Raw genomic sequence first — 27,569 nt, forward strand, 5'->3', positions numbered from 1 at the left:
TTTCTTAGGCTAAGCACTATTTCCTTTCTCTATTTTTTTTTTTTTTTTTTTTTTTTTACCAGAGCACTGCTAAACTCTGGTACAGGGGATTGAACCTGGGACTTTGGAGCCTCAGGCATGGGAGTATGTTTGCATAACCATTATGCAATCTACACCTGCCCTCTTTTTATTTTTAAATTTGATTTATAAAAAGGAGACACTGACAAAAACCATAGAATAAGAGAGGTACAACTCCACACAATTCCCACCATCAGAACTCCATATCCCATCCCCTCCCGATAGCTTTCCTATTCTTTATCCCTCTGGGAGTATGGACCCAGGGTCATTATGGGGTGCAGAAGGTGGAAGGTCTGGCTTCTATAATTGCTTCCCCCCGCTGAACATGGAAGCTAGAAGGTTGATCCATTCTCCCAGCCTGTCTCTCTCTTTCCCTAGTGGGGCAGAGCTCTGGGGAACTAGGGCTCCAGGACACATTGGTGGGGTTGTCTGCCCAAAGGAGTCCAGGTGGCATCATGCTAGCATCTGGAACCTGGTGGCTGAAAAAAGAGTTAGCATATAAAGCCAAACACATTGTTGACTAATCATGAACCTAAAGGTTGGAATATTGCAGATGAAGATTTGGGGTCTCTGTTTTGTAAATAGCTAGTAGGCTTATTTTAGGTATTCCAAAGGGCCCATAAAGATAGCAATTTTTTTTTTTCCTGAGCCTGACCTCTGATATGCAGGTGGTCCCAAATTATTTTCTGGGGAGATGATGTCATGACTGGAAAAAGGGCTAAGAAACTGGATCAGGGAAGAGAGTAGCTCCCAAATATGGGAAAGGTGTATAAATATTGTTGACTGTAAACCTCATTGGTTTGATCTGATCTGGGGCCCATATTCAGCTTAGGAGCCTATGTGACCTCTGCATCCCTGTAGATCTGAGCTCACATTCTGTGGTCATGTGTAGGAACATTTTACATATATATATATATATATATGTAAAACTTTTGCCTTGCTCATGACTCTTGTCTCAGTCCTTGTTATAAGGCATAGACAGAGTGTGTTCTTGCACTATTTCCCACACTAGGACCTTTTGCACTGAAATGTGTGCGATTAACCAGATGCCCCACTGCCTGGCCCCTTAATATTTTTAACTATATTTATTTAATTTTTTTGATAGAACATAGAGAAACAGAGAGGGACACCTGCAGCACTGCTTTACCATTTGTGAAGCTTTCCCCCTGTTAATGGGGACTGGGGGCTAGAACCCAGGTCATTGTGCATGGTAACACATGCATTTAATCAGTGGCTCCACAACTGAAAATTTTATACTTTGTTAGAAGAAATGTAATAAAGTACAACCACTTTGGAAAAAAAAAAATCTGGTGATGTCTTATACAACTAGACATATAAAATCCTTGTCATAAAACCCAGAAATTACTCTTACAGGTTATTAGTCCAGGTCTGATCAAAAGAGAGAAAACACATAGTAAACTATCATATAAAGGATTACTGGGGGCCGAGTAATAGCACAGCAGGTGAAGTGCACGTGGCGCGAAGCGCATGAACCAGCACAAGGATCCTGGTCCTAGCCCCACTCCCCTCCTCGCTCCCTACCTGCAGGTGAAGCAAGTCTGCAGGTGTCTTTCTTTCTCCCTCTGTCTTCCCCTCCTCTCTCGATTTCTCTTTGTCCTATCTAACAACAACAGCAACGGCAACAATAACAATAACAACAAAGGCAAGCGCAACAAAATGGGAAAAATGGCCTCCAAGAGCAGTGGATTCCTAGTGAAGGCACCGGCACCGAGCCCCAGAAATAACCCTGGAGGCAATAAAATAAAATAAACAAACATGAAAAAAGATGATTAATTCAGGGCCAGAGAAAGAATTCACTTGGGTAGTGCATTGCTTTGCTATGTGAGTGATTCAGGTTCCAGCCCAGCCCCCCACAAAACTGAGGGAAACTTTGGTCCTTATGATGCTTCCTCCTCCTCCTCTCCCTCCTCCTCTTCCCTTTTTCCTCCCCTCCCTCGCTCTTTAAAAAAGAAGAAACTACTAATTCAGAGATTTCGGTAATAAGGTGTTGGCTAGTAAGAAGTCAATGCAAACAACAGAAGAATGGGGGGGGGCGATGGAGACATAACTGAGTGGTAGAGAACATGCCTTGCATGTATGTGTAAGGGCCTGGGCACCATAGCCGGCATGCACAGGCATGACTGAAGGAGCAACCAAGGAAGAACCATCAGGGCTAACATCTAGATCTTACAGAGCAGAGAACAACTGTGGCTCACTCAGTGGAAATTGAGTTGATGCTATCAGAGAAACTGCTGTGATGCTTTCCCAGCAACCTATCCTCTAGGTTGCTTTGGAAACCTGGCGATGTCCCACCAGAGGCACTCTGCTATGCCCTTTTCAATGCCACCCCTCCCCCATTTGTGTGTGTAGGAAGAGTGCTAGGCATGGAGAGTTCCTCACCATTTGTATTACAGGAAGCTGTGAATACTGAACTAAAAATCAACCTCCCTCCTTTTTTTTTTTTTAAATATCTTTCAATGTCTCTTCAGAGTCTTCTAGTAACAAAACTTTAGTTTTGATAAGCAACAAAGCATTGAGAAGATTCAGGGGAGTCGGGCGGTAGCACAGTGTTAAGCGCATGTGGCGCAAAGCGCAAGGACCAGAGGAAGGATCCTGGTTGGTCCCCGGCTCCCCACCAGCAGGGGAGTCGCTTCACAGGCGGTGAAGCAGGTCTGCAGGTGTCTTTCTCTCCCCCTCTGTCTTTCCCTCCTCTCTCCATTTCTCTCTGTCCTATCTAACAACGACAACATCAACAACAACAACAATAGTAATTACAACTACAATAAAAAACAAGGGCAACAAAAAGAAAAGTAATAAATATTTTTTTAAAAAGTCTTAAAAACAGAGAAAATATTCAGATACAGTTTTACAGAAGAAGCAAAATGGATGAATTTGAAGCTCAGTCAACAGACTGATAATGGGCACCAAAGTGTTAATAAAAGACACAAAACAGTTTTATTCATAGTAACCCCAAATAGTTTAGATGTTCATCAAAATGAGAATGAATAAACTGTGATATATTCTCTCACACTGGAATATTACTCAGTAATAAAAAGGTGTGATTTTAGGGGCAGTAAGATAGCTCACCTAGTCTGCTTTACTATGGCCGCAATCCATGTTCGATCACATCCCCCACACTGGGGAATGCTTCAGTGCTATAGTGTCCTCCTTCTGCCTCTCCCCTGCCCTCCCCTTCCTTGTTGTCTCCTGTCCTCTTCATTCCTTACCAAAGCACTGCTCTACTCTGACTTATGGTGGTGCTGGAAATTCAATCTGGGGCCTCAGAGCCTCAGGCCTGAAAGTTTCTTTGCATAACCACCACATAGTCTCCTCAGCTCCCATCTGTCTTTCTACCTAAAAAAAAAATCATCTGGTAGTGGTGACACCCCAGCAACAACAAAAACAAAGTAAATAAATATCTAAGTATCAGAGAACTAAGTCACCAAAGTACTACTATAGCTTCCAATTACAAAATAATCTCAAAAGTAAGACTAGAAACAGGGGGCCAACTCCAAGAATCCAGGTGAGGGTTGTGCGGTCAAAGGAGGCATCCCAAAAGGCTGATGATGTCCATGCAGGAAAAAAAAAAATTGGAAGAGGGCTGGGGGAAGGGGGGTTAGATAGCATAATGGTTGTGCAGAGACTTTCGTACCTGAGGCTCCGAAGTCCCAGGTTCAATCCCCAGCACCACCATAAACCAGAGCTGATCAGTGCTCTGGTATTAAACAAACAAACAAACAAACAAACAAACAAAAAGTCTGGAAGAAAACGCACGGTAGCATTGAAGAGTCAGAGGCCTCATTTAGATGCACATCTATCCCTCTTAGCCCAACCAACCTGCGAGCCCCGCCCTGCAGTGGCCGCAATGGCGGCGCAGTCCCTCCAGGGGGCGCCAGAGCGACAAGACCGCGGGCCGGACTTGGCGCCGCGCCGCCGGAAGTGCTCTCCCGACCCGCCGCGACGCGGGAAAGATGGCGCTGGATCCCGGCGACATGGAAGAGGGGCAGCTCTCCGACTCGGATTCTGACATGACGGTCGCCCCCAGCGACCGGCCCCTGCCGGAGCCGGTGAGTGTGAGGCGGTGGCGGTGGCGGGTGACGGGGCCGGGCGTGTTGGGTTCAGGGCGGTGGCGAGGGTGAGAAGCGGCTCGGAGGACCTCAACCTCACGCGCCCAGCCCGGGCTGCGCTGGGCCGACGGGCGGCTGCGGGCGTGCGGGCGGCGCTTTCTTTTCTCCGCTTTCCATGAGCGCCTCTTGGTTTTCTCTTTTCTTTTCTTTTCTTTTCTTTTCTTTTTTTTTTTTTCTTTTTCTGAGCACTGCTCAGCTCTGGTTTATGGTGGTGCAGGGGGATTGAACCTGGGACTTCGGAGCCTCAGGCACCAGAGTCTCTTTGCATAAACGTTATGCTATCTGCCCCCTTCCCCCGACCCGCCCCTTCCTTGCTTTTCCAAGTTTGCACCCGCATCCGCGCCCGCGCCCTGCTATTGCTTTTTCCGCATATGCATCATCTGCCAGAATAATGAGAGACCTGAAACCGGCCGGGGTCGCGCTCCTTTTGGTTCTGCACCGACAGGAATGGAGTTGAGCGCTTTCTCGGGGCCCATCTTCCACCGAAGTCCATTCAGTGCAGCTCCGTCACGTGACAGCCGGGCTCGGGGCTTTGTGTTCACATCCCCCACCCCACACACACCGACACACACTAGCTGTTCACACCCCCCACCCCACACACACCGACACACACTAGATATTCACACCCCCCACCAACACACACCGACACACACTAGATGTTTACACCCCCCACCCCACACACACCGACACACACTAGATGTTCACACCCCCCACCACACACACACCGACACACACTAGATGTTCACAGCCCCCACCCCACACACCGACACACACTAGATATTCACACCCCCCACCCCACACACACCGACACACACTAGATGTTCACACACACACTAGATATTCACACCCCCCACCCCACACACACCGACACACACTAGATATTCACACCCCCCACCACACACACACCAGCACACACTAGATGTTCACACATCCCCACCACAAACACACCAGCACACACACACACACACACACATACACGCCCCGTTTTCTACATTGGAGTTTCACCCAGACTGTCATGGGGAGAGGGGGTTGGCATTAAGCGATTTGATTGTCGACTGTAAAACATTAATCCCTCAATAAAGGAGGAGGGATCCAAAGTGGGTTTTATAAGAAAGAGAATTCAGGGAGTCAGGCGGGAGCACAGCTGGTTAAGCGCACGTGGTGCAAAGCGCAAGGATCCCGCTTCGAGCTGTGAAGCAGGTCTGCAGGTGTCTTTCTCTCCTCCTCTCTCTTCCCCTCCTCTCTTGATTTGTCTCCGTCCTATCCAACAACGATGACAACAATAATAACTACAACAATAAAACAACAAGGGCAACAAAAGAGAATAAACAAATATTTTTTTAAAAGTTTAAAAAATAAGAATTCAATCCTGTTCAACAAGGGACTGGCCGAGCAATAGCACAGAGGTCACAACGTGCAGGGACTGGGGTTCAAGCCCACAGTCCCCACCTGCAGCTGGGGAAGCTTCACAAGTGGTAAAACTGTGCTGCAGGTGTCTCTCTTTCTTCTGTCACCCCTTTCCTTCTCAATTTCTCTGCCTCTATCGAAGGAAGGTTGGAAGGATGTACCTTTGTCTCTCCTTTTGTAGTTCTGTCTCTTAAAAAAAAAAAAAAGACAGGAAGGACGGAAAGAAAAGGAAGAAATGGAGGGAAAGCGGGAGGAAGGAAGAAAGAGGAAAGAAAGGAAGAAGGAAGGGAAGGAGGAGAAACATAGGGGCATGGGGGTGCTTTGGGGATATTTCCACCCCTTTGCCCATGATCGGCGAATACATACATGCACAGTGTTTTGTGATTTGACGGGTGAAGGAAAGTAGGCAGGCTACTTAGTGTTGAAACAGGTTTTTTGAACTGGTTGGGACTTTGTAGTCTACTACCTAGATATTCAAGTTCTTTAAAAAAAAAAAAAAATGGGTTGAAAGGGTTTGGGGGCCACACTGCCTGCGTTTGAATCCTGGCGCTGCTGCTCTGACCGGAGGCCAGTTCCCAGGCATCTCAGGCAGGGGCAGCCACCTACCTGGTGCCCTGGGAGAGAGGTTAGTGCCCTGGGAGGGGGTGGCCGCAGGGTTCAGGCTCATTGTGTTGGGCACATTGTGATGCCTGACAGGTTCACTGTGTTTATTATTTGAAAATAGGAACCTTTTTTCTCCCCTCCTTTATGGAGGGGGGGATTAATGGTTTACAGCTGACAGTAAATAGAGTAGTTGGCACATGTGTAACATTTCTCAGCTTTCCACATAACACTAACCACCTCCCCCCAGGTCCTCCTCCACCGTCATGTCCCAGGACTTGAGCCCTCCCCCCCTCCCCAGAGTCCTTAACTTTGGTGCAATACAACAAATCCAGTCCAAGTTCTGCTTTGTGTTTTCCCTTCTGTTCTTAGGGGTTTTGTTTGTTTGTTTGTTTTCGCCTCCAGGGTTATCACTGGGTGCTCGATTCAGGCACTTAATGAATCCACTGCTTCTGGCAGCCAATTTTTCCATTTTATTGGATAGGACAAATAGAAATTGAGAGGGGAGGTGGAGAAAGAGAGATAGAGTCTCTTGCAAACCTGCTTCACTGCTCATGCAGCATCACCCCTCTACCCCCCGCAGGTGGGAATCCAGGGGCTCAAACCCAGATCCTTGAGTGGGTCCTTAGCGCTTGATACTGTGTGTGCTTAAACAGGTGCGTTACCGCCCAGCCCCCTTATTTTTCAACTTCTGTTTATGAGTGAGATCATCCCATACTCATCATTCTCTTTCTGGCTGATTTCACTTAACATGATTTCTTCAAGCTCCATCCAAGATGGGGTGAAGAAGGTGAATTCACCATTTTTAATAGCTGAGTAGTATTCCATTGTGTATATATGCCACAACTTGCTCAGCCACTCATCTGTTGTTGGATACCTGGGTTGCTTCTAGGTTTTGGCTATTACAAATTGTGGTGCTATGAACTTATGTGTACACACATCTTTTTGGATGGTTGGTTCAGTTCCTTAGGATATATCCCCAGGAGAGAAATTGCAGGGTCATAGGGAAGGTCCACTGCTAGCCTTCTGAGAGTTCTCCAGACTGCTCTCCCCAGGGCTTGGACCAATTGACAGTCCCACCAGCAGTGCAGGAGGGTTCCTTTGTCTCTACAACTTCTCCAGCAGAAAATAGGAACAGTCTTAATGATTTGAATCACCCCAAGAGGAACTTGACAAATACCTAGGTTAGTATTTAGTACAAAAAGCAAAGGCAGGGCCATAGTTCAGCCAGAGTACAGGTGTTTTGTTTGTTTGGGGTTTTTTTATGTTTACTTATTCCCTTTTGTTGCCCTTGTTGTTTTCTTATTGTTGTAGTTATTGCTGCTGTTGCTACTGATGTTGTTGCCGAATAGGACAGAGAGAAATGGAGAGAGGAGGGGAAGACAGAGGAAGGGGAGAGAAAGACAGACACCTGCAGACCTTCTTCACCACTTGTGAAGCGACTCCCCTGCAGGTGGGGAGCCAGGGGCCCAAACTGGGATCCTTACACCAGTCCTTGCACTTGGCGCTACCTGTGCTTAACTTGCTGTGCTACCACCCAGCTCCCAGAGTACAGGATTTGTATGCCCAAGACCCTAGAGGTCACAGGCACAAACCTCTCTACCCTCCATCATTAAAAGCTAGAACTGAGCAGTGCTTCAGTGTCTGCCTCCAACCCTATATATATTTATATATATATACATATATGTATGTATATATATGCTTAATATATATATATATTTTTAATCAGTTTACCAAATTAAAAACAAAAAAGTAGATATATGTATGCCCACTTGGCAGTACCTACACAACACACACACACACACACACACACATGATTCTGTTTTTCATGTCTCTTTCAAACTATCATGAAGATCTTTAGTTTTGCAGTCTTTTTTGGTTGTTTTATATAGGTAGACTCATGACAATAATTTCTTTTTTTTTTTAAACTTATTTCTTTACTGGGGAATTAATGTTTTACATTCAACAGCAAATACAATAGTTTATACAGGCATAACATTCCCCAGTTTCCCATTTAACAATACAACCCCCACTATGTCATTTATCATCCTTCATGGACCTGTATTCTCCCCACCCACCCACCCCAGAGTCTTTTACTTTGGTGCGATATGCGACAATAATTTCTTTTTTAAAGTTTTTATCATCTCTATTTATTGGATAGAGATAGCCACAAATTAAGAGGGAAGGGGTGATAGAGAAGAATAGAGACACCTGCAACACTGCTTGACCACTCACAAAGCTCTCTCCCTGCAGGTGGGGACTGGGGGCTTGAACCCAGGCTCTTTTCCATTGTAATATACGTGCTCAACCAGGTGAACCACCCTCTGGCCCCTCACTTAATTTAATGTTGAGAATTCTAACTAATTTCAGGGATTCTTACCCACAGGAATAGAATCATAGGAATATAATCACAGGACTATGTAAAGGAGCCTTTTTTCAAATGCAACACAATAGTCTTTGGAAAGCAAATTATGTTTTTGTTTGTTTGTTTTTGTTTTTTGCCTCCAAGGTTATTGCTGGGGTTTGGTGCCTGCACTATGAATTCACTGCTCCTGGCGGCCATCTTTTTTCCATTGTTGTTGCTGCTGTTGTTGCTTCTGCTGCTGTTAAGGCAAAGAGAAATTGAGAGAAGAGGGAAAGACAGAGAGAGGGAGAGAAAAATAGACACCTGAAGACCTGCTTCACCATTTGTGAAGCGACCCACCTGCAGGTGGGGCCCCGGGGGCTAGACCCGGGATCCTTGCACCAGTCCTTGCACTTTGCACTGTGTGTGCTTAACCCAGTGTGCTACCACACGACCCCCCAGCAAATTATGTTTTTAACTGCTAGTAACAGTTACTGTGTATTTCATTTTCCAGCATTCTGCCAATAACTGGAAAGACTGAAAATCTGAGTCAAATTAAGAATTCAGTTGACTTTTAGGGAAACCTGAGAATTAAATACTGCACTGGTTATAGAAAAAAAAGAATTTATTGCTTTGGGCTGGCAAAACAGCCAGCTCCCTTGGAGAGTGTGCTGCTTTACCAGGTGCATAACCTGGGTTCAAGCCTGGCTTCCACCACAAATGCCGTGGATTGGTTCACAACTGCCTTTGAAAATCGATTCCGCAGGCTCATGCGACTACACCAATAGTTGTGCAAAGAGCCTTTCGTGCCTCAGGCACCGAAGGTCCCAAGTTCAATCCCCAGCACCACCATAAGCCCGAGCTGAGCAGTGGTCTGGGGAAGAAAGAAAATCAGTTCTGCTTCAAAATGATATTGCTGGGTCTCTAAATAGTTTTCTTTCTTTTGAGGGGGAGGTGAGGGCTACAGGGGGTAGACTTCATGTGCCTTATGGAACTGATTCCATTTCTTCCACTTGCAGAAGGTACTAGGCGGGGACAGCGCCGTGAGGTCCTTCCAGAGTAACGCCGCAGCGTATGCACCAGCGTCACATTATCGGACTATTAAGAGTGTCGACTCAAGTGAAGAGAGTTTTTCTGATTCAGATGATGACAGCACTCTTTGGAAGCGTAAGAAACAGAAGTGTTTTAACCTTCCTCCCAGATCGGAGCCTTTACACTTTGGCCAAGACATCCAGAAACCGCCTGTTGCCGGAGGAAAGAAAATCAACAACATATGGGGTGCTGTGCTGCAGGAACAGAATCAAGATGCAGTGGCCACTGAACTGGGCATCCTGGGGATGGAGGGAAGTATTGACAAAAGCAGGCAGTCTGAGACCTACAATTATTTGCTTGCCAAGAAACTCAAGAGGGAATCCCAAGAAAATACTAAAGAATTAGACAAGGAACTAGACGACTACATGCATAGTGGCAAGAACATGGAATCAAAGGAAGAGGAAAATGGGCAAGTTCATCTCAAACGGAAAAGACCCATCAGAGAGAGACTAGGGAACAGAATAGCAATGGACTATAAAGGCCGCTGTGAGATCTCAGAGGACGACTCTCAAGAGAAAGTGGCTGATGAAATTGCTTTCAGGTGAATATTTCGATTTGCCCTACAAATGAGCACTGGCAGAATGACCTTCTGTTCACAAGTAAAACAGAGCTGAGAGAGAGAGCTCTCTCACCGGGGTGCGTGACTTGCCATGTTTATGCTCCAGGTGTGAGCCCACCCACCACCTTTGAGAGGGCTGTGGCACCCGGAAAAGCTGTGGTGCTAGGAGAAAAAAATCAGCCCAAGAGCAGTCAAGTCACACGTGTGTGCCACTTGGCGGCTATAAAATAAGCAGATGCTAGCATTAACAAGGATGTTCTCTTTTTGGGTTTTTTGTTGTTTGTTTGGTGGTGTTTTGTTGTGGTTTATTTTTATTTTGTTTCTAAAGTTTGTCATTACTGAGGCTTCATGACCCAGGCCAGCTTATTCTGAGTAAGAGACCACATGCCAAAACTTCCTCCAGTAAGGTGGTATTTCCATGTAGTTTATTCCATTCAAACCTGGGTTGTGGATCTGGTAAAGCCAGTGTTCTTTTTGCTGACCCTTTGAGTTTTTTTTTTTCCTTTTTAATTAAAAAAGTGAACTCTTATTTTTATTATTATTATTATTATTAATTTGTTATTGTTGGGGCTTCTCTACTTAGGGCAGAATTTTGCAAGTCGGAAGATCTGGGCTTGGTTATATAAACATATTTGGGGTTACTTGCATTTGGATAAGCATGTTAGAAATCATTTTGCAGTTCATGAAGATTATCAGCAACATTGGCTGTGCAGCAGACTTCTCATGCCTGAGGCACCAGAGGCCCCTTATTCAATAAACCCGAGTTGGACAGTGCTTTATGGTTAAAAAAAAAAAAAAAAAAACTGGTTCTTTTCATTAAGCACTATATATCTTTTTAAAAATTTTTAAAAATATTTATTCCCTTTTGTTGCCCTTGTTTTATTGTTGTAGTTATGATTATTGTTGTTGATGTCATCGTTGTTGGATAGGACAGAGAGAAATGGAGAGAGGAGGGGAAGACAGGGAGAGAAAGACACCTGCAGACCTACTTCACCACCTGTGAAGCGACTCCCCTGCAGGTGGGGATCTGGGGGCTCGAACCAGGACCTTTAGGCCGGTCCTTGTGCTTTGCGCCACCTGCGTTTTAACCCGCTGCGCTACAGCACAACTCCCTATATCTTTTTTTTTAAATATATTTATTCCCTTTTGTTGCCCTTCTTGTTTTATTATTGTAGTTATTAGTATTGTCGTCGTTGTTGGATAGGACAGAGAGAGAGGAGGGGAAGACAGAGAGGAAGAGAGAAAGATAGACACCTGCAGACCTGTTTCACCGCTTGTGAAGTGACTCCCCTGCATGTTGGGAGCTGGGGAGAGGGGGCTTGAACTGGGATCCTTATGCTGGCCCTTTTTTTAAAAAAAATATATTTTTTTAAAATTTTGTTTATATTTATTTCCCCTTTTGTTGCCCATGTTTTTTTTTTATTGTTGTAGTTATTATTATTGTTGTTGATGTCATTATTAGATAGGACAGAGAGAAATGGAGAGAGATGGGGAAGACAGAAAGGGGAAGAGAAAGATAGACACACCTGCAGAACTGCTTCACCGCTTGTGGGTGGGGAGCCGGGGCTCCAACCGGGATTGTTATGCCTATCCTTGGTTTGCGCCATGTACACATACACTTAACCCGCTGTGCTTACTGCCCGACTCCCATGCTGGTCCTTTAAGCACTATGTATCTTTAGATCAGACTGCTTCTTTTAAACACATTTAAGGTCTAAAACTTTTTTTTTTTCTTTCATCAGATTACTGCTCATTTCTGGTATAAGAAGTACAGGGATTGAATTTGGGAGCTCAGAGCCTCAGGCATGATAGTCTTTAAGTGTCAGTTTACAGCCATCACTATAAACAACTTTAAAAACATTTCTATCCCACCAATACGATGGTTTTTTTTTTAGATTTTATTTATTTATTATTGGATAGAGACAGACAGAAATTGAGAGGGGAGGGAGACAGAGACACACCTGCAGCTCTACTTTACCACCTGTGAAGCTTTCCCCCTGCAGGTGGGGACCAGGGCCTTGAACCCAAGGCTTTGTACATTGTAGTGTGTGCACTTAACCAGGTGTGCCACCACCTGCCCCCCCCCCTTTTTAAAATAAGGTCCTTTATGTCAGGTTCAGGGAGATAATTCAACCTGCATGTCTGAGGTTTCAAAAGGCACAAATTCAGTTTCCTATTCTGCCTTATGCCAGACCTGCACGGTGGTCTGGTCTTTCTCTCACTCCTCTCATTCTCACTCAAGTAAATAATAAATACATCTTAGAAAAGAAAAGAGATACTTTATACTCACATGCTTATGTGAAGTTAATCCCTCCCCACTCCCAGCACCAGATAGCTGCTAATCTACCTTGCATTTTCAGAACATTTACTTTATTGGAGTTGTACAATATGTGGTCACTTCTGCCTGGTTTCTTCCCCTTTGTGTAATGCTTTTGCACTTTGTGTTATAGCAGGAATCAATATTACTGGTTATTCAGTATTAGCTATTATGAATATTGCTGTTATGAACTTCACATGCAGAACATTACGCATCTGTTTTAAGTTCTCCAAGGTAATTTTATGTGGTAGTAAATCTTGCATGATGTGTGGTAAATTTAGTTTATATATTTAAAAAATATAGATTTTGTTTTAACTTTTTAAAAAAATTTTTAAATTATTTTTTATATTTATTCCCTTTTGTTGCCCTTATTATTTTATTGTTGTAGTCATTGTTGGATAGGATAGAAAAATAGAGAGAGGAAGGGAAGACAGACGGGGGAGAGAAAGACACCTGCAGACCTGCTTCACCGCCTGCGAAGCTACTCCCCTGCAGGTGGGGAGCTGGGGGCTCGAACCAGGATCCTCATGCCGGTCCTTGCGCTTTGCACCATGTGCACTTAACCTGCTGCACTACCGCCCGACTCCCTTTTCATTTATTTATTTATTATTATTTTTTATTTCTTTATTGGGGAATTAATGTTTTACATTCAACAGTAAATACAATAGTTTGTACATGCATAACATTCCCCAGTTCCCATATAACAATACAACCCCCACTAGGTCCTCTGTCATCCTTCTTGGACCTGTATTCTCCTCACCCCAGAGTCTTTTACTTTGGTGCAATATGCCAATTCCACTTCAGGTTCTACTTTTTTTCTTCTGATCTTGTGTTTCAACTTCTGCCTGAGATTTTTTTTTTTTTTTTTTTTTTTTAACCAGAGCACTGCACAGCTCTGGCTTATGGTGGTACGGGGTATTGAACCCGGGACATCCGAGCCTCAGGCATGACAATTTGCATAATCATTATGCTATCTAGCCCGCCCCACATTTTTTAAAATAATTTATTCATGAGAAAGATAGGAGAAAAGAGAATTGGATATCACTCTGGTACAAGTGCTGCCAGGAATTGAACTCTGGACCTCATCATTCAGAATCCAATGCTGATCCACTGTGCCACCTCCCTGACTATTCTTTTAACTTTGTCATTAGCTCTAAAGTCAATAATAAACAATTTAGAACATAGACATGATTAAGGGTATTATACTTGGTAAGGAAGCAAGTGCTTACTTTCTAGATATACCTATGTCATTACACTAGTTCTGGATGTTTGAAATGCTGAAAGAGTTTGGAATTGGGGCACTAGAAAGGAATTTAGAGATTTTAGACCTGGAAGTTTTCCTTTTACTAAGGAAACTGAGGTCCAGTATTTAAATGGTTTGTCCAAGACTGATAATTTAGGTGTCAAGCGTAAACCCTGTTTCCTTTGTCCTTAGACTTGTGTTCTTTCCACAGTAATTTATTGCCTCCTGTTGAAGTAGTCTTTAGAAATAGACTGGTTAGATAGCATAGTGGTTATACAGAAAAATCTTCATGCCTGGGGCATGCAAGGTTCCAGGTTCAAACCTTAGTAGCACTAGAAACCAGGGCAGCACCTAACTTCATAAAGCTATTGAGAGGAAAAACTGAGGTGATGCATCTAAAATTCTTGGGGCTGGGCTGGGCTGGGTGGGCTGGGGAGATAGCATGGTTGTTATGCAAAAGATTTTCCTGCTTGAGGCTCCAAGGTCCCAGATTTAATCTCCAGCAGCACTGTAAGCCAGAGCAGTGCTCTGGTTAATAATAAATTCTTTTTGTTGTTCTTAGTCCATAATAACCTGTAAGCAAATATTAGCAATATCCTTTGTCCTAATGCAGGGGAAGATATAATTCATTTTATGTGCTTATTAATTTTATATGAAAGAGAGAGAAAGAGAAAGGCTTGACTACCCCTCCTGTGTTTGTAGTATCAGAAGTCGAACCAGGAGGATCAGGCATGCAAGTCCTGCGCTCTACCTGAGCAGTTTCCCCAAACAGGGATTTTACTCACTTTAAAGCTCCTGTACAACTCTGGAGTTAGGAGAGGTAACTTTTGAGCATGATAATCAAATTATAGTTTGTTTTACAAGAGTAGACTGATTTTTTTTTTCCTTGCCTTACTTAGTTTAAAGTTGCATTCTTTTTGCTGCAAAAAACACATTTGTTTTGAAATCTGCCATTTAGGCAAAGTGAAGAAAACAGTAACGAGGCTTCAGATGGAACCTTGAGGATACTCTCTCTTTGGATGACCTCAGATAGAAACGTTTCTATATTAGTGCTTCCAGGGGCAAATAGTGAAGATTCTTTTTTTTTTTTTTTGTAATTCCCGTGAAGATTTATTAAAACAAATGTTATTAGAATAGGATCTTGATTCTAGCTAGAGATTAAACTGAAGACTTGGGTAGATTTCTTCAACTGTATACTACTAATAAAGAGGCTAATATTACTTTACTTGTTCCTTATCAGGTTGCAGGAACCAAAGAAAGATCTGATAGCCCGAGTAGTGAGGATCATTGGGAACAAAAAGGCAATTGAACTTCTGATGGAAACTGCGGAGGTTGAACAAAATGGAGGCCTGTTCGTAATGGTAAAACTAGCTGTTTCAGTGCTTCTGTCTTGTGTTTTTTCATGTTACTTTTCACAAAACGGTCTTGTCTCTGATTATTGCATCTCTTATTTACCAAAAGTTATTATAGTTGGGTGTTAGATTATTAAAAATTTTCAACAGTGAAAATGGAATTTGTCCCTTTCTCCTCTCCTCAGAAAAATCCCCTCCCCTCCAAGGGGATATATTGTCTCCTAATAAATGCCCCCTTAATCTTTTTCCTAAGAAATTCTTTTCTTTTAAAAAAGCTTTTAATTATATTTCTTTATTGGAGAGAGACAGCCAGAAATCAAGAGGGAAGGTGATAATAAAGACGGAAAGAGACAGAGACACCTGCAATACTGCTTCACCACTCACAAAGCTTTCCCCCTGTAGGTGGGAACCAGAGTTTTGAACCTAGGTCCTTGCACATTGTAACGTGCACTCAACCAGGTGCGCCACCACCCAGCCCCTTCCTAATAAATTTTCTTTTAACATATACACAGAAAACTGGATTTAAAAATATAGTATAGTCATTTTTTTATAATTGATAATTACCAAAAAATAAATTACAACCTCTTGGTTGAGCAAAGCTATAAATCTAAGTATTTTAATACCATAGTAATAAAATTACATTCCAGTGAGCTAATGCAAATCTACTGAATGTTAAGAACGTGCAGTTCCATACTCATTTTCTTTTGACTAATTCTTTCCCTATACAGTTATTTGTGGCTACATGCAAGGTTCTGATCTAGACGTGGGAATTTTGTCTTATAATGAAGGGTTGGAGGGACACAGTCTATAAAGAATGACTATAATGTCTTCAAGTATATCAAAGTGACAGGTGTTATGGGAAAAGAGGTAAAATGGAGATATAGATAAGAAAGATTGTGATTAAATTGGAGTCGTTAGGGTAGAGCTGATCATCACATTTGGCCATTAAAAGGAAGAGTCTATATGTTAAATTATTCTGTTCCTTTTTGTAGAATGGTAGTCGAAGAAGAACACCAGGTGGAGTTTTTCTGAATCTCCTAAAGAACACTCCAAGTATTAGTGAGGAACAAATTAAGGTAAAAAAAATTAATAGTAATAGTATATTTAATTTTTAAGATGTTGTGATTTGACTTTCAGCCTCTAGCTTCATTGTCTACTAATCTCTCCCCTGTTCTATCATAAATAAACTAATTTTGTCTCTTTCTCACTTCACATAAACAAGAACTTTAAATTTTACTTATTTGTGAGTGTGTGTTCTATTATTGAAAGTGAAATATTAAAGTCATCAGGGCAGGAGAGACAGCATAATTTTGCAAAAAAACTTTCATGCCTGAGGTTTTGAGATCCCAAGTTTGGTCCCCAGCATCACCATAAGCCAGAGCCAAGTAGTACTCTGGTGTGTCTCTCTTTGTCTTTGTCTCTCTCATTATTTCTGTATTTATTTGCCTCCAGGGTTGTTGTTGGGGCTCAGTGCCTGCACTATGCTTGTGGAGGCCATTTTTTCCCATTTTGTTGCCCTTGTTGCATTGTATTGTTGCCACTGATGTTGTTGTTGGATAGGACAGAGAGAAATGGAGAGAGGAGGGGAGACAGAGAGGGAGAGAGAAAAATAGACACCTACAGACCTGCTTCACCACTTGTGAAACGACGCCCCTGCAGGTGGGGAGCTGGGGGCTCGAACCAGGATCCTTAAGCCGGTCCTTGTGCTTCTTGCCATGTGCACCTAACCTGCTGTGCTACCGCCTGATCCCCCATTTTTTATTTATTAAACAGCTATATTAAAAAATTACTATAGTCATCAGCTGTTAGTCAATTTTCTATTTTCCTTTTTTCTGTCAGGTTTTGTTTCATTTATTTTGGTGCTTTGTAGTTAGGTATGTATGGGAATATGTTCTAAAATGTCCCTCTTTGGATTCAACTCAGGGCCTCATCTTTGTAAAGTATGTGCTGTACCACTGAGCAACATTTCCAGCCTCAAAATTTTTTTCTTCATTTACTTTTATTTGTTATGACCAGACCACAGCTCAGTCTTGGCATGTGCCATTCCCACGGACTGCTTCTGGTTCCTCTTGCATGCACGTCCCATGCAGTACTACTCCACTGTCTTCCCAGGCTGACTTCTTCACTTTTTTTTTTTTTTGACTTCTTCACTTTTATGGCAGTTTTTCCAGTGAGCAGTATCTCCCAACGCCACTAGGTTGCATTTGAATCACTCCTGTTGCTGTAAGGACTTAATATCTTGGGTTCTATCTGATTGTGAGTCCAACAGTAATTGCCTCTTTCCTGGTGAGAAATAGAGATAGTGAATGTAAAGGATTTGTCTGTAACTAACTTTCAGAAGTGGTAGTTCTTATTTCCTAAAGTTGTCCCTTTATTGTAGGACATTTTCTACATTGAAAATCAAAAAGAATATGAAAATAAAAAAGCTGCTAGGAAGAGAAGAACACAAATCTTGGGGAAAAAGATGAAACAAGCTATTAAAAGTCTAAATTTTCAAGAAGATGATGATACATCACGAGAAACTTTTGCAAGTGACACAAATGAGGCTCTAGCATCTCTTGATGAATCCCAGGAAGGACATGGAGAGACAAAATTGGATGTGGAAGAAGCCATTGAAGTTGATCATTCTCATGATTTGGACATTTTTTAGTACATTTTGAGAATAAACCTTTCTAAAATAGCATTGCGATAAGCCATTTCTACTGAGATTGTTTTGTTTTACTATGCACTGGTAAACACGAAAATCTGAAGAGAAAGAACTTTTGTTATTTGAAATAGAAATTGATAGAAACATTTACAATTTCTCATGTCTGACATACTTAAAAATATATAAGCAGAGGATTTAATCTCTGAATTCATTGCATGTACTGATTATTACTAGTTGGTAATCTCTTTCTGTCTAACAATCTATTCAAGTCTTTTCGCCATTTATCTTCAGTGAATTATGACTGGTTCAAAACATTCCATGGAAGATTGAACTGAGACATAAAATTTCTGGCTCTTACACATGCATTCACAATTAGGTTTTTTTTTTTTTGGTGTGTGTGTTTTAAGAAGTAATTTTAAGGATAGAGATTTAAATAGGTTTATACAGATAGCTAACAGTAAATATGTCTAAAAGTAAATATCAAAGAGATGCTGATCCTTAACTTTATTTTTGACTTCTTATTTTACTTGGTCATATACTAAATAGCCGAGTGTGATCTCTACCTGTGTAATTGCCATGAGCATTAGGAATTCCCCAATGAGGGCCTGCTTATGACTGTTTTACCTTACATTAAGGAAGATAGGTATTAAAAATGTCATAATCTGCACGGAGTTTTTTAAAAAATTCATTGTTGAAGGAAATAAAGATACTGTAGATGTTCCAAGAGTTGACTATAGTTTAAAAAATTAGATTAAGCAAATATAAACTTAAAAGAACAGTATAATTACTCTTTGCATCAGTGTACTTGAATTCCTCAAACGTGGTCATTGAAGCTGAATCTAAGCATTTAAGTGTGAAAAGAAGAGGAATATGGTTATTGACTATTTCCTATTCAACAATAAAACTTGATTGTTGGCAGTCCATAATGAGTTTCAAGTGACATTATTTTCTGATTCTAAATACTCTAGAGTCAGGGGGTTGCCCCGGCCAGCGGGGCAGTGAACAGGGGCTAGGAACCTCAGGACCTGGAATGACAGGGACAAGAGACGCGAAAGAGCGACAGCAAGACAGGATTCTGACCAAGCTGCAAAATTTTATTGTGTTCACAGGCATTATAAGGCTTTGGAGAAGGGGGGAAGAGCTGGAAGAGGAGGGGGGGGAGCAATCTTCAAAGTGGAATGTTCCTTGCAACATACAATGGCCGAAACCATGTTTGTTACCACAACTATGTGTTGTGTCACTTGATTTCTGATAAATGGTCTACCTGAGGGGAAATGGTCTGCCCAGGGGGAAATTGGAAACTTGTCTCGAGGGCTTCTATTGTTTCAAAGCTTATCTTCTATCAAGCAGAGAAATGGCTCCTGGCAGGGGGTAGCTCCCATAGTAGAGCACAAGACTTGTGCATGACAAGCCCAGGTACCACATGTATGTATCATAGGCAACACCTGAACAGCCACTTTGAGGCTAGAGCTGTGCTGTGGTTTCTCTCAAAAAAAAAAAAAAAAAGATGGAGGGTGAAGCACTCAGTAATATACATGTGAGACTACTATAAATTCATCATCTGACATTGCATGAAAAATAATTCATGAAGTTGCTCTAACAAAGGAAAATATATACCAGGTAGCTAACTGAATATTATCCCTGGGAATATTTGTGACTTAAAGGATTAGTACATAGTGGAAAAAACATTCAGAAATTTAAAGGCACATTCGTACTAAGTACTGCTCATTTTTCTAATCAGTTTAGAATTTTGAAGGGCTTTAATAGCTGAGGCTACTTTGTCTTCATTAACTGAAGTGTTTCTCCCCACTTTATTGGTTTATTTTCATCAAGAGTTATTAAAAATTAGAAATGACACAAATTTTTTACTACGTTGTATCCTAATGTAACATGGAAGCCATCACTTCAATTTTTTATCTAGTAAAATTATTCTTTTCTAAATTGACCTGGCTATCTAAATCTAAGAATATCCAAATTGGGGTTGGGAGACAGTTCACTTGGTAAGGGTGTACACTCCACCAGGCTTGAGGACCCAGGCTTGAGTCCCTGGCCATCACATGGGAGCACCTGGCTCAGGGAAGCTTCACTGGTGGTGGTGGTGGAATAGTACTGTGGTGTCTCCTCTCTGTCCTCTTTCCCTCTCTCCCTCTGTATTTCATACTATTCATGGGGGCTGCGGGGAATTGTGCTGCTGTGAATATCGGTGTACATAGGTCTCTCTGGATGGGTGTATTTACTTCCTTTGGATATATCCCTAGGAGAGAAATGCCAGGCATAGAATAGGTCCATTTCTAAATAAGATAAACCAAAATGAGAAGATTGAATACTGGATATCTCACTCCTGGTTGGAACTTATGAAACAAGGACAAAAAGAGAAAACAGTAAACTGTGGACTGAATTTGATGTATTGCACCAAAGCAGGGGACTCTGGGGAAGGAGAGAGAGAGGAAGATAGAGGCTGAGGGGCTTTGAGGCCCTGGCAATGGTGTAAAGGGACAAATTGGGGGTGAGAGTGTTTTGCAGACATCTATCATGGGGAGCTGAGAAATTGTACCAGTGTGTCAACACCAGTGCTGCAATTCATTAACTTTACCCTCCCCTAAAACAAAGCAAAACAAACAAAAACATGGTGATCTGGGAGGTGCAGTTGGACCAAAAGCATTGGACATCCAAACAGGTGATCTTGAGTTCCATCTGTGGCATTGCATTTGTCAAGATGTTTCCCTCTCTCTCATAAATAAATCTTTTTTTTTTCCCCGCCCCGCCCCGCCCTCTAAATAAATCTTTAAAAGAGAGGAAGGAAGAAAGGAAGGAAAGGGCCATTAGATGTGGATTCATCTAGGTATGGAGCCTGATTACAAAAAACAAAATAAGGGAGTCGGGCGGTAGCACAGCGGGTTAAGCGCAGGTGGCGCAAAGTGCAAGGACCAGCGTAAGGATCCCAGTTCGAGGCCCCAGCTCCCCACCTGCAGGGGGGTCGATTCACAAGTGGTGAAGCAGGTCTACAGGTGTCTGTCTTTCTCTCCCCCTCTCTGTCTTTCCTCCTCCATCTCTCCCTGTCCTATCTAACGACGACATCAATAATAATAATGACTACAAAAACAAGGGCAACAAAAATGGAAAATAAATATTTTTTTAAAAAAGGAGAGAAAGAAGGAAATGCAGATGAAGAAAGGAAGGAAATCAGCTAAGGACTGGAGAGATAGTTCACTGGGTAGAGCATGTGTTTTGCTATGTGCCACCCAGGTATCAGTCCCAGAACCACATGGGAAGTGCTATAGTGAAGAAAAAGGGAAGAAAAAAAAATTAACTGCAGAGAAGGTAGCTCTGTTGTATGCTTTACATTGGGTAGTTCTATGCTCTCCCCCTGCCAAGAAAATTGGTTCAGTCCTGCTAGTTTTCGCGGGCCCGCTTGTCCCCGCCCCAAGGGACCCCGAGAGAGTTCCAGAGTTCCAGAGTTGGAGAGTTTTTGGAGCCGCTGCGGGGGAAGGAGGCAGCTGAGTTCTGTTTGGTGATTAGTTTGGGTTAGTTTATGAATCGTTGTTCCTGAATAAAGAAATACAGCTTCCCTGACCAGCCGTGTGTCTTCGAGTCTCTGTTACCCGCCCGTGAAGCTAGCCCGGCCAGCTGGAGCCACCGAATTTTAACAACATAGCTCAACTGGTTAAGTGATAGACATGCATGCTTCAGCTTCCAGGTTCAACTCCTGGCACTGTATGTACCAGAGTGGTGCTCTGGTTTCTCTCTTTTCCTGTCTCATTTGAAACGATTTCTCTTACATGTATGTAATGTTATATGTAATAATTGACATATTCTTTTAAAATATCAGTTGGGGCCAGGTGGTGGTGCACCTAGTTAAATTCCTGTATTAACTTGCACAAGGACCCAGATTCAAGTCTCTACCTGCGGGGGGGTAGAAGCTTCAGGTGTGGTGAAGTAGTGCTACAGGTGTCTGTCTGTCTCTCTCCTTTGTTATTTCCCCTTCCCTCTCAATTTCTCTCAGTTCTATGAGAAAAATAAGTAAATAAATAAATATAAAATATCAGTTAAGAGGAAACAATACCATGATAACTTGTGAATTAAATGTCTATGTCAAATCTATAATATGTCTGCAAACATGTTCATGGCAAGAAGCTTTACCTACGGCATTAAAAATACTGGGAAAAGGACTAGGGAGAGAGTGAACTGGCTTGTACACCAAACTTTCATGCCTGAGGATCCAGGGGTCACAGATTCAATCCCCAGCACTACCATAAGACAGAGCTGAGCAGTGCTCTGGCCTATCATCTCCCTCCCCTCATTAAAATAAAAATAAAACATTTAAAAAATATTTAAGATAGTTCTAAGTTCTGCCATCTTAGTTAGTTGCTACGGTTTACTGTGAAGTAAGCAGAGCATTGTTACACCTGCTTCAGCAGTGTCATAAATAGATAGCGAGGTTCTGGATGAGAATTCTGTCATTCTGGCAGTGATGGCTGCAGGAAAAGACACTCACGCTGTCTCACCCAAACTTATAGACAACTATGCTGATGAGAATATAGAGACATCTAATAAGTGAGGACTTATGGGCTCTGGGTTTGGTTTCTGCGATCTGGAAGCCATATATATATATAGGGGCTGGGTGGTGGCACAGTTGGTTGAGAACAATAGATATGTACATCCTTGGTATGATACTGAAGGATTTCTGTTCCAGTGGGAAACATATGCAAAGAAATTAAGCTTGACCTAAACTTAGAGCTTATACTAAATTCAGCAACTAAATTAGTCTCTCTCTGTGTGTGTGTGTGTGTGTGTGTGTGTGTGTTTATGTGTGTGTATGTGTGTGTGTGTGTGAGAGAGAGAGGGAGAGGGAGAGGGAGAGAGAGGGAGAGGGAGAGGGAGAAGGAGAGAGAGAGAGATATTTCTCTAAGGTTTTGGGAGGCCTGAGTTAAGTCATGGTGCTGTTCTCTTAATATCAAGTGAAAAGAAGCCTTAGGCATGAGAGTGTGTTTGCATAACCATTATGCTATCTACCCTCCGCCCTCTTTTTTTTAAAAAAAAAATATTTATTTTATTTTGTTGCCCTTGTTTTTTTATTGTTGTTGTTATTGTTGTTATTATTGATGTTGTCGTGTTGTTGGATAGAACAGAGAGAAATGGAGAGAGGAGGGGAAGACAGAGAAGGGGAGGGAAAGAGAGACATCTGCAGACCTGCTTCACTGCTTGTGAAGCACCTCCCCTGCAGGTGAGGAGCCGGGGAATCGAACCGAGATCCTTATGCTGGCCCTTGTGCTTTGTGCCACCTGCGTTTAACCAGCTGCGCTACCACCTGACTCCCAGGCAGCACAGTTTTCTTTCCCACAGCAGCAGTGTTGTCAACATTATGGATACAACACAACTTCTTCTATTTCCTAGAATGGTGCTAAAAATGACTATGTAATCCATTAGACAAATGATTCTAAAAGCAACTTTACTTAATTCATAAGACATCATGTGTTTGTTTTTTCTTTTCTAATATTCAGCAATTCTGAACCACATTTGCCACGATTTTCACTTAAGCATGGGATGATTCCAAGACGCTATGTCATGCCTTGGAAAGAAAACATGCAATTCAGGAGCATGAATTTGAAGGTATTTTCCTATATAGATTTCATAATAAAAAGCCTATATCATTTAATATGCTTATGAATAGACATACAGACAAGAAATATTTTGTATTTTCCAACTTTATAGAGGAAAACTTGACAAAATATAAGTCAAGTTTTTTATATATAAGTATTTTATATAAAATATATAATTTACTCACTTGATATTCATACACTATGGAGTAATTACCTACATTGATTTAATTAACATCCACTCCTCACAAAGTTAACTCTTTGACTTGTATGACAATAGTGCTCAAAATCTACTCTTAGCAACTTTGAAGTTTCCAATAGTATTAACTATAGTCAATATGCTATACATTTGATCCTCAAAACTTAATTTCCTTATAACTTAGAGTTTGAAGTCTTAGACCTTAATCTCCCCATTTCTCTCTTTACCCTCCTCTAGTTACCAATCTGTTTTCTATTCTTTGACAAAAACAATTTTGATGCACTGTCACTGTAAACTTGCAAAGGCTAAATAGTAACATCTGTTCAAATAACACAATTACAAAATTAAAATAAATACAGTGAAAAATGGCAGATCTCTATGTCTACTTTTTCCTTCACATAATGTCAAGGCACAATTAGGCTCATCAGAAATAGGAAAACTGAATGGGACCTGGGAAGACAGCATAATAGTTATGCAAAATAACTATTCCCATCCTATCCCCTCCATTGGAAGCTTGCCTATTTATCTCTCTGGGAGTATGGACCAAAAATCTTTATGTGCTGGGAAATTGTGCAGATGCAGTCACATCTGCCATGTTGTCCCCTCAGGTATTGCTAGTTCCCATGAGAGTTGGGACATTCTCGGAGCACCTGTTCCTCCATGTTGTGCCCTCAGGGCATTGTCTATTCACCGCAATAGTTGCAGTGCTTTGGTACTCCTCCCCCTTCCCATTCTCATGAGAGCTACTCCCATAAAAACCCTTCTTCTTCCACACCTCTCTCTCTTTTGTCGGCCCTTCACTTCGGTGTTTAGATGCAGGAAAGGATGCTGCGTGAGGCAGCCATTTTTGCTACCTCCACGTGGCCCAACCTGTATCTCTCTCACCCAACTCTGAGGTGCCAGTGCAAATAAATATTTGTGTACCCTCTTTGCTCTGAATCTCCTCTCTCTCTTCTCCACGGCACAGCTCAACATTTATGGGGTGCAGAAGGTTAGAGTTCTGGCTTCTATAACTGCTTCTCTGCTGGACATGAGTGTTGACAGGTTGATCAGTACTCTAGCCTGTTTCTATCTTTCCCTAGTGAGGTAGGGCTCTGGGGAGGTGGGGGTTCCAGGACACAATGGTGCCTCTTTCTGCTCTCACCCCACTCCCATTAATAAATCTTTGTATGAAAAATAACTGGGCAATTTTATCTTAACAAGAAAACAGTATTTGGTATGATACGGTGGATTTGTTTTTCCTTCACAGAATGCAGAAAAGAGTGGGATTTATGCTGGTGCGTTAGAAGACTCACTGTTTCTGGATCACAGTGAAAGGCTTTGCCATGGGGAAGATCGAAAAACTGTCTTAAAGAAAGATTCACCAGAAATGAAAATTGCAGATATACCTTTGCATTCACCTCTCTCCAGATACCAGAGCACTGTGATTGCCCATGGTTTCAGGAGACGATTGGTCTGATGAAAGAATAAAGTGATGAAATGTTTTCTCTGTGCCTTGTAAATGTTTAAGTACTTTGTATGCTTGTATTTTACCCACAGTTCCCATGTGCTCAGGGCTAAAAGTCAGTTGCATAATTTATGTAGTTTAGAAGCTTTACTAAGAAAATGGGCTATGACAACATCTGAGGAAAACTGGGAGAACAAGCAAAACTGCCTCACTAAAATAAATTTCACATCTAGTGAAGAAACAGCATGTGGCAGAGGATAGCTCATGTAGTAGGGCACATACCATTTGCAAGAATCTGGGTTTGAGTCCCCAGCCTGAACCACATGAGAGCACCATGCAAAGGGATAGCTTCATGAGCAGTGGAGCATTGCTATGGTGTTATTTCTCTCTTTCTTCTCTGTCTCTCACACTCTAAAACAACAGCAACACACACACACACACACACACACACACACGAAAGCAACTTGGGCTAGGACTTCTGGGAGGTGTGGCCATGGAATAACTGGGACCAAATCACCTCTCCTTCAAAACAACAAATAAATACAACAAGAGATCCAACCAAAGTCATGATCTACAGCTGAAAGAAAGTTCGGCAGCCTCAGATGGTGCTCACATGCGGTCAGAGCAAAATGGGGTGCAGACGTGGGTTGAACAGTAAAGTCAAATCAGATTTCTGGGCGGCACAGGTGCTAAGCTGAGCCATTTTGGAGATTTCACTTTAAGTGCAGCAAGCAACATTGTTCATAGTGCTGGAAGAAAAGAGGCTTAATTGGAGTAGGGCACTAAAGTAAAAACCCTGGGTTGAGGGTGAGGGTGGATGTTCAGGGCGGGGGGTGAGAGGGGATGAAGATGGGATGGGACACAGTCTTTGGTGGTGGGAATGCTGTTTATGTACACTCCTATTAATTTGTAGTCACATAAATCACTATTAAGGGGAAAATTGTCCAATTTTTAAAATTTCTTTATTGAGGAATTAATGTTTTACATTCAACAGTAAATACAAGTTTGTACATGCATAACTGAATGTCTCAAATTTTTTAAATCACAGACTGAGTCTTTTTAATACATAGGCTGAGTCTGGGATATGTTGACTCTATTAAAAGCTTAGACTAGGGAGAACAGAAGCAACTGGTGACATAGCTATATAAAAATAATGTTTAAAGTACATAAATTTTGGTGATGTTGTGTATGATACAGAAAATCCTAACAAAGGGATATTTCAAAGTTAACCCAATTGCCCAATAATGTGATTATAGCAATAACTATTTATTGTCTTCTTAAACCCTAAGACAGCAGGAACCTCCCACTTCCTCTATAGAGCCTATATTTTCCCCAGTTCTAGAACCTCCAGGGTGGGGCTCACTTTCCTGCATGCTTCTCTCAATTCATACCAAAATATTGCATCTGCTGATCCCAACCTAATCAACGCAGAGAGTACCACCTCAGCATGCTTCACTTCAGACTGTGTCCAGAGATGTCAGGCATGGAAAGTCAACCCTTCACCCTCATTACCCAGGTGAGACCTTTCTTCTCATAGGATTCTCTAATTGCATTCCAGGAGGTTCACTTCCTAACAAAGTCCCAAAACCTAGATATAGACCAGATTCCGTTAAGATAGAGCATATGTTCACACGTATCCATAAATTAGGGCAAAATATATACCTGAAAGCAAAAGTACACAATAGTCTGTAGTTAGTATAAAGTTCATAATGAAATAGTGTCTACTTAGACTTAGATACCCACCTCACCTACTTCCTATTACAGTTGTATCACTCCAAAGCTAACCTCATCAAAGCAAGGACTGCAAAAGTTGAATAAGGGCAAGAGACTGGCATACTTGAATAATGACTCTTTAGTCACTATCGGGCCACCCCAACTGCTGGAGCCCTAATGGGGAGTCCTGAGATTCCCAAACAGACATGATGGGCCTAGATCTCAAACAAATCCCTCTCTCCATTGTTACCAGTCATTTCTATCAGGAACAACACAATAGACTCCTTTGTTGGCCCCCATAGTACATTGCCCTCAACTTAGATCAACAATGGTAGAGAATGTTCCATCCTCCAAAGGGAGGATGGACAATATACTCTATGCTCCACCTGGAGAAGATGGGTCCTGATATTGGGGCAGCTTGAAATGTTCCTAATTATGACCACAGAATGTGAGCTCAGATCTACAGGGATGCAGAGGTCACATAGGCTCCTAAGCTGAATATGGGCCCCAGATCACATCAAATTGATATGGTTTACAGTCAACAATATTTATACACCTTTCCCATATTTGGGAGCTACTCTCTTCCCTGATCTAGCTTTCTGGTCCTTCTTTCAGCCATGACATCATTTCCCCAGACAATAATTAGGATCCACTTGCATATCAGATTTCAGGCTCAAGCAAAAAAACAAAACAAAGCAAACAAACAAACAACAAAAAACCCACTAGTATAGCCACAGGCTCTTTGGAGTATAACTAAAATATGCCTACTAGCTATCTACAAAACGGAGACCCCCCCCCTGTTGTTTTCGACAGGTTATGTTGTTTTCTCCGGGCTATGTTGTTTTCGCCGGGCTAGCTTCAACGGCGGG

At 42.1% G+C, this 27,569-nt stretch overlaps 2 protein-coding genes across 2 annotated transcripts; both read left to right on the forward strand.

Annotated features, from left to right (window-relative positions):
* The first annotated feature begins 3,973 nt into the window (after positions 1–3,973).
* On the forward strand, positions 3,974–18,670 carry PHAX (phosphorylated adaptor for RNA export). Its single transcript, XM_007527778.3, has 5 exons — positions 3,974–4,124; positions 9,555–10,168; positions 14,986–15,106; positions 16,090–16,173; positions 17,478–18,670. Exons 1-5 carry the CDS (start codon positions 4,029–4,031, stop codon positions 17,745–17,747), a joined length of 1,185 nt encoding a protein of 394 aa, XP_007527840.2. The 5' UTR covers positions 3,974–4,028; the 3' UTR covers positions 17,748–18,670.
* Positions 18,671–22,189: 3,519 nt separating this feature from the next.
* Positions 22,190–25,024, forward strand: SPMIP10 (sperm microtubule inner protein 10). Its single transcript, XM_007527787.2, has 3 exons — positions 22,190–22,298; positions 23,246–23,354; positions 24,790–25,024. The coding sequence occupies exons 1-3, from the start codon at positions 22,216–22,218 to the stop codon at positions 24,997–24,999; spliced, it is 402 nt and encodes a 133-aa protein (XP_007527849.1). The 5' UTR covers positions 22,190–22,215; the 3' UTR covers positions 25,000–25,024.
* The last annotated feature ends 2,545 nt before the right edge of the window (positions 25,025–27,569 follow it).

The sequence above is a fragment of the Erinaceus europaeus genome, chromosome 2, assembly GCF_950295315.1.
Source record: "Erinaceus europaeus chromosome 2, mEriEur2.1, whole genome shotgun sequence".
NCBI classification, from domain to species: Eukaryota; Metazoa; Chordata; class Mammalia; order Eulipotyphla; family Erinaceidae; genus Erinaceus; species Erinaceus europaeus.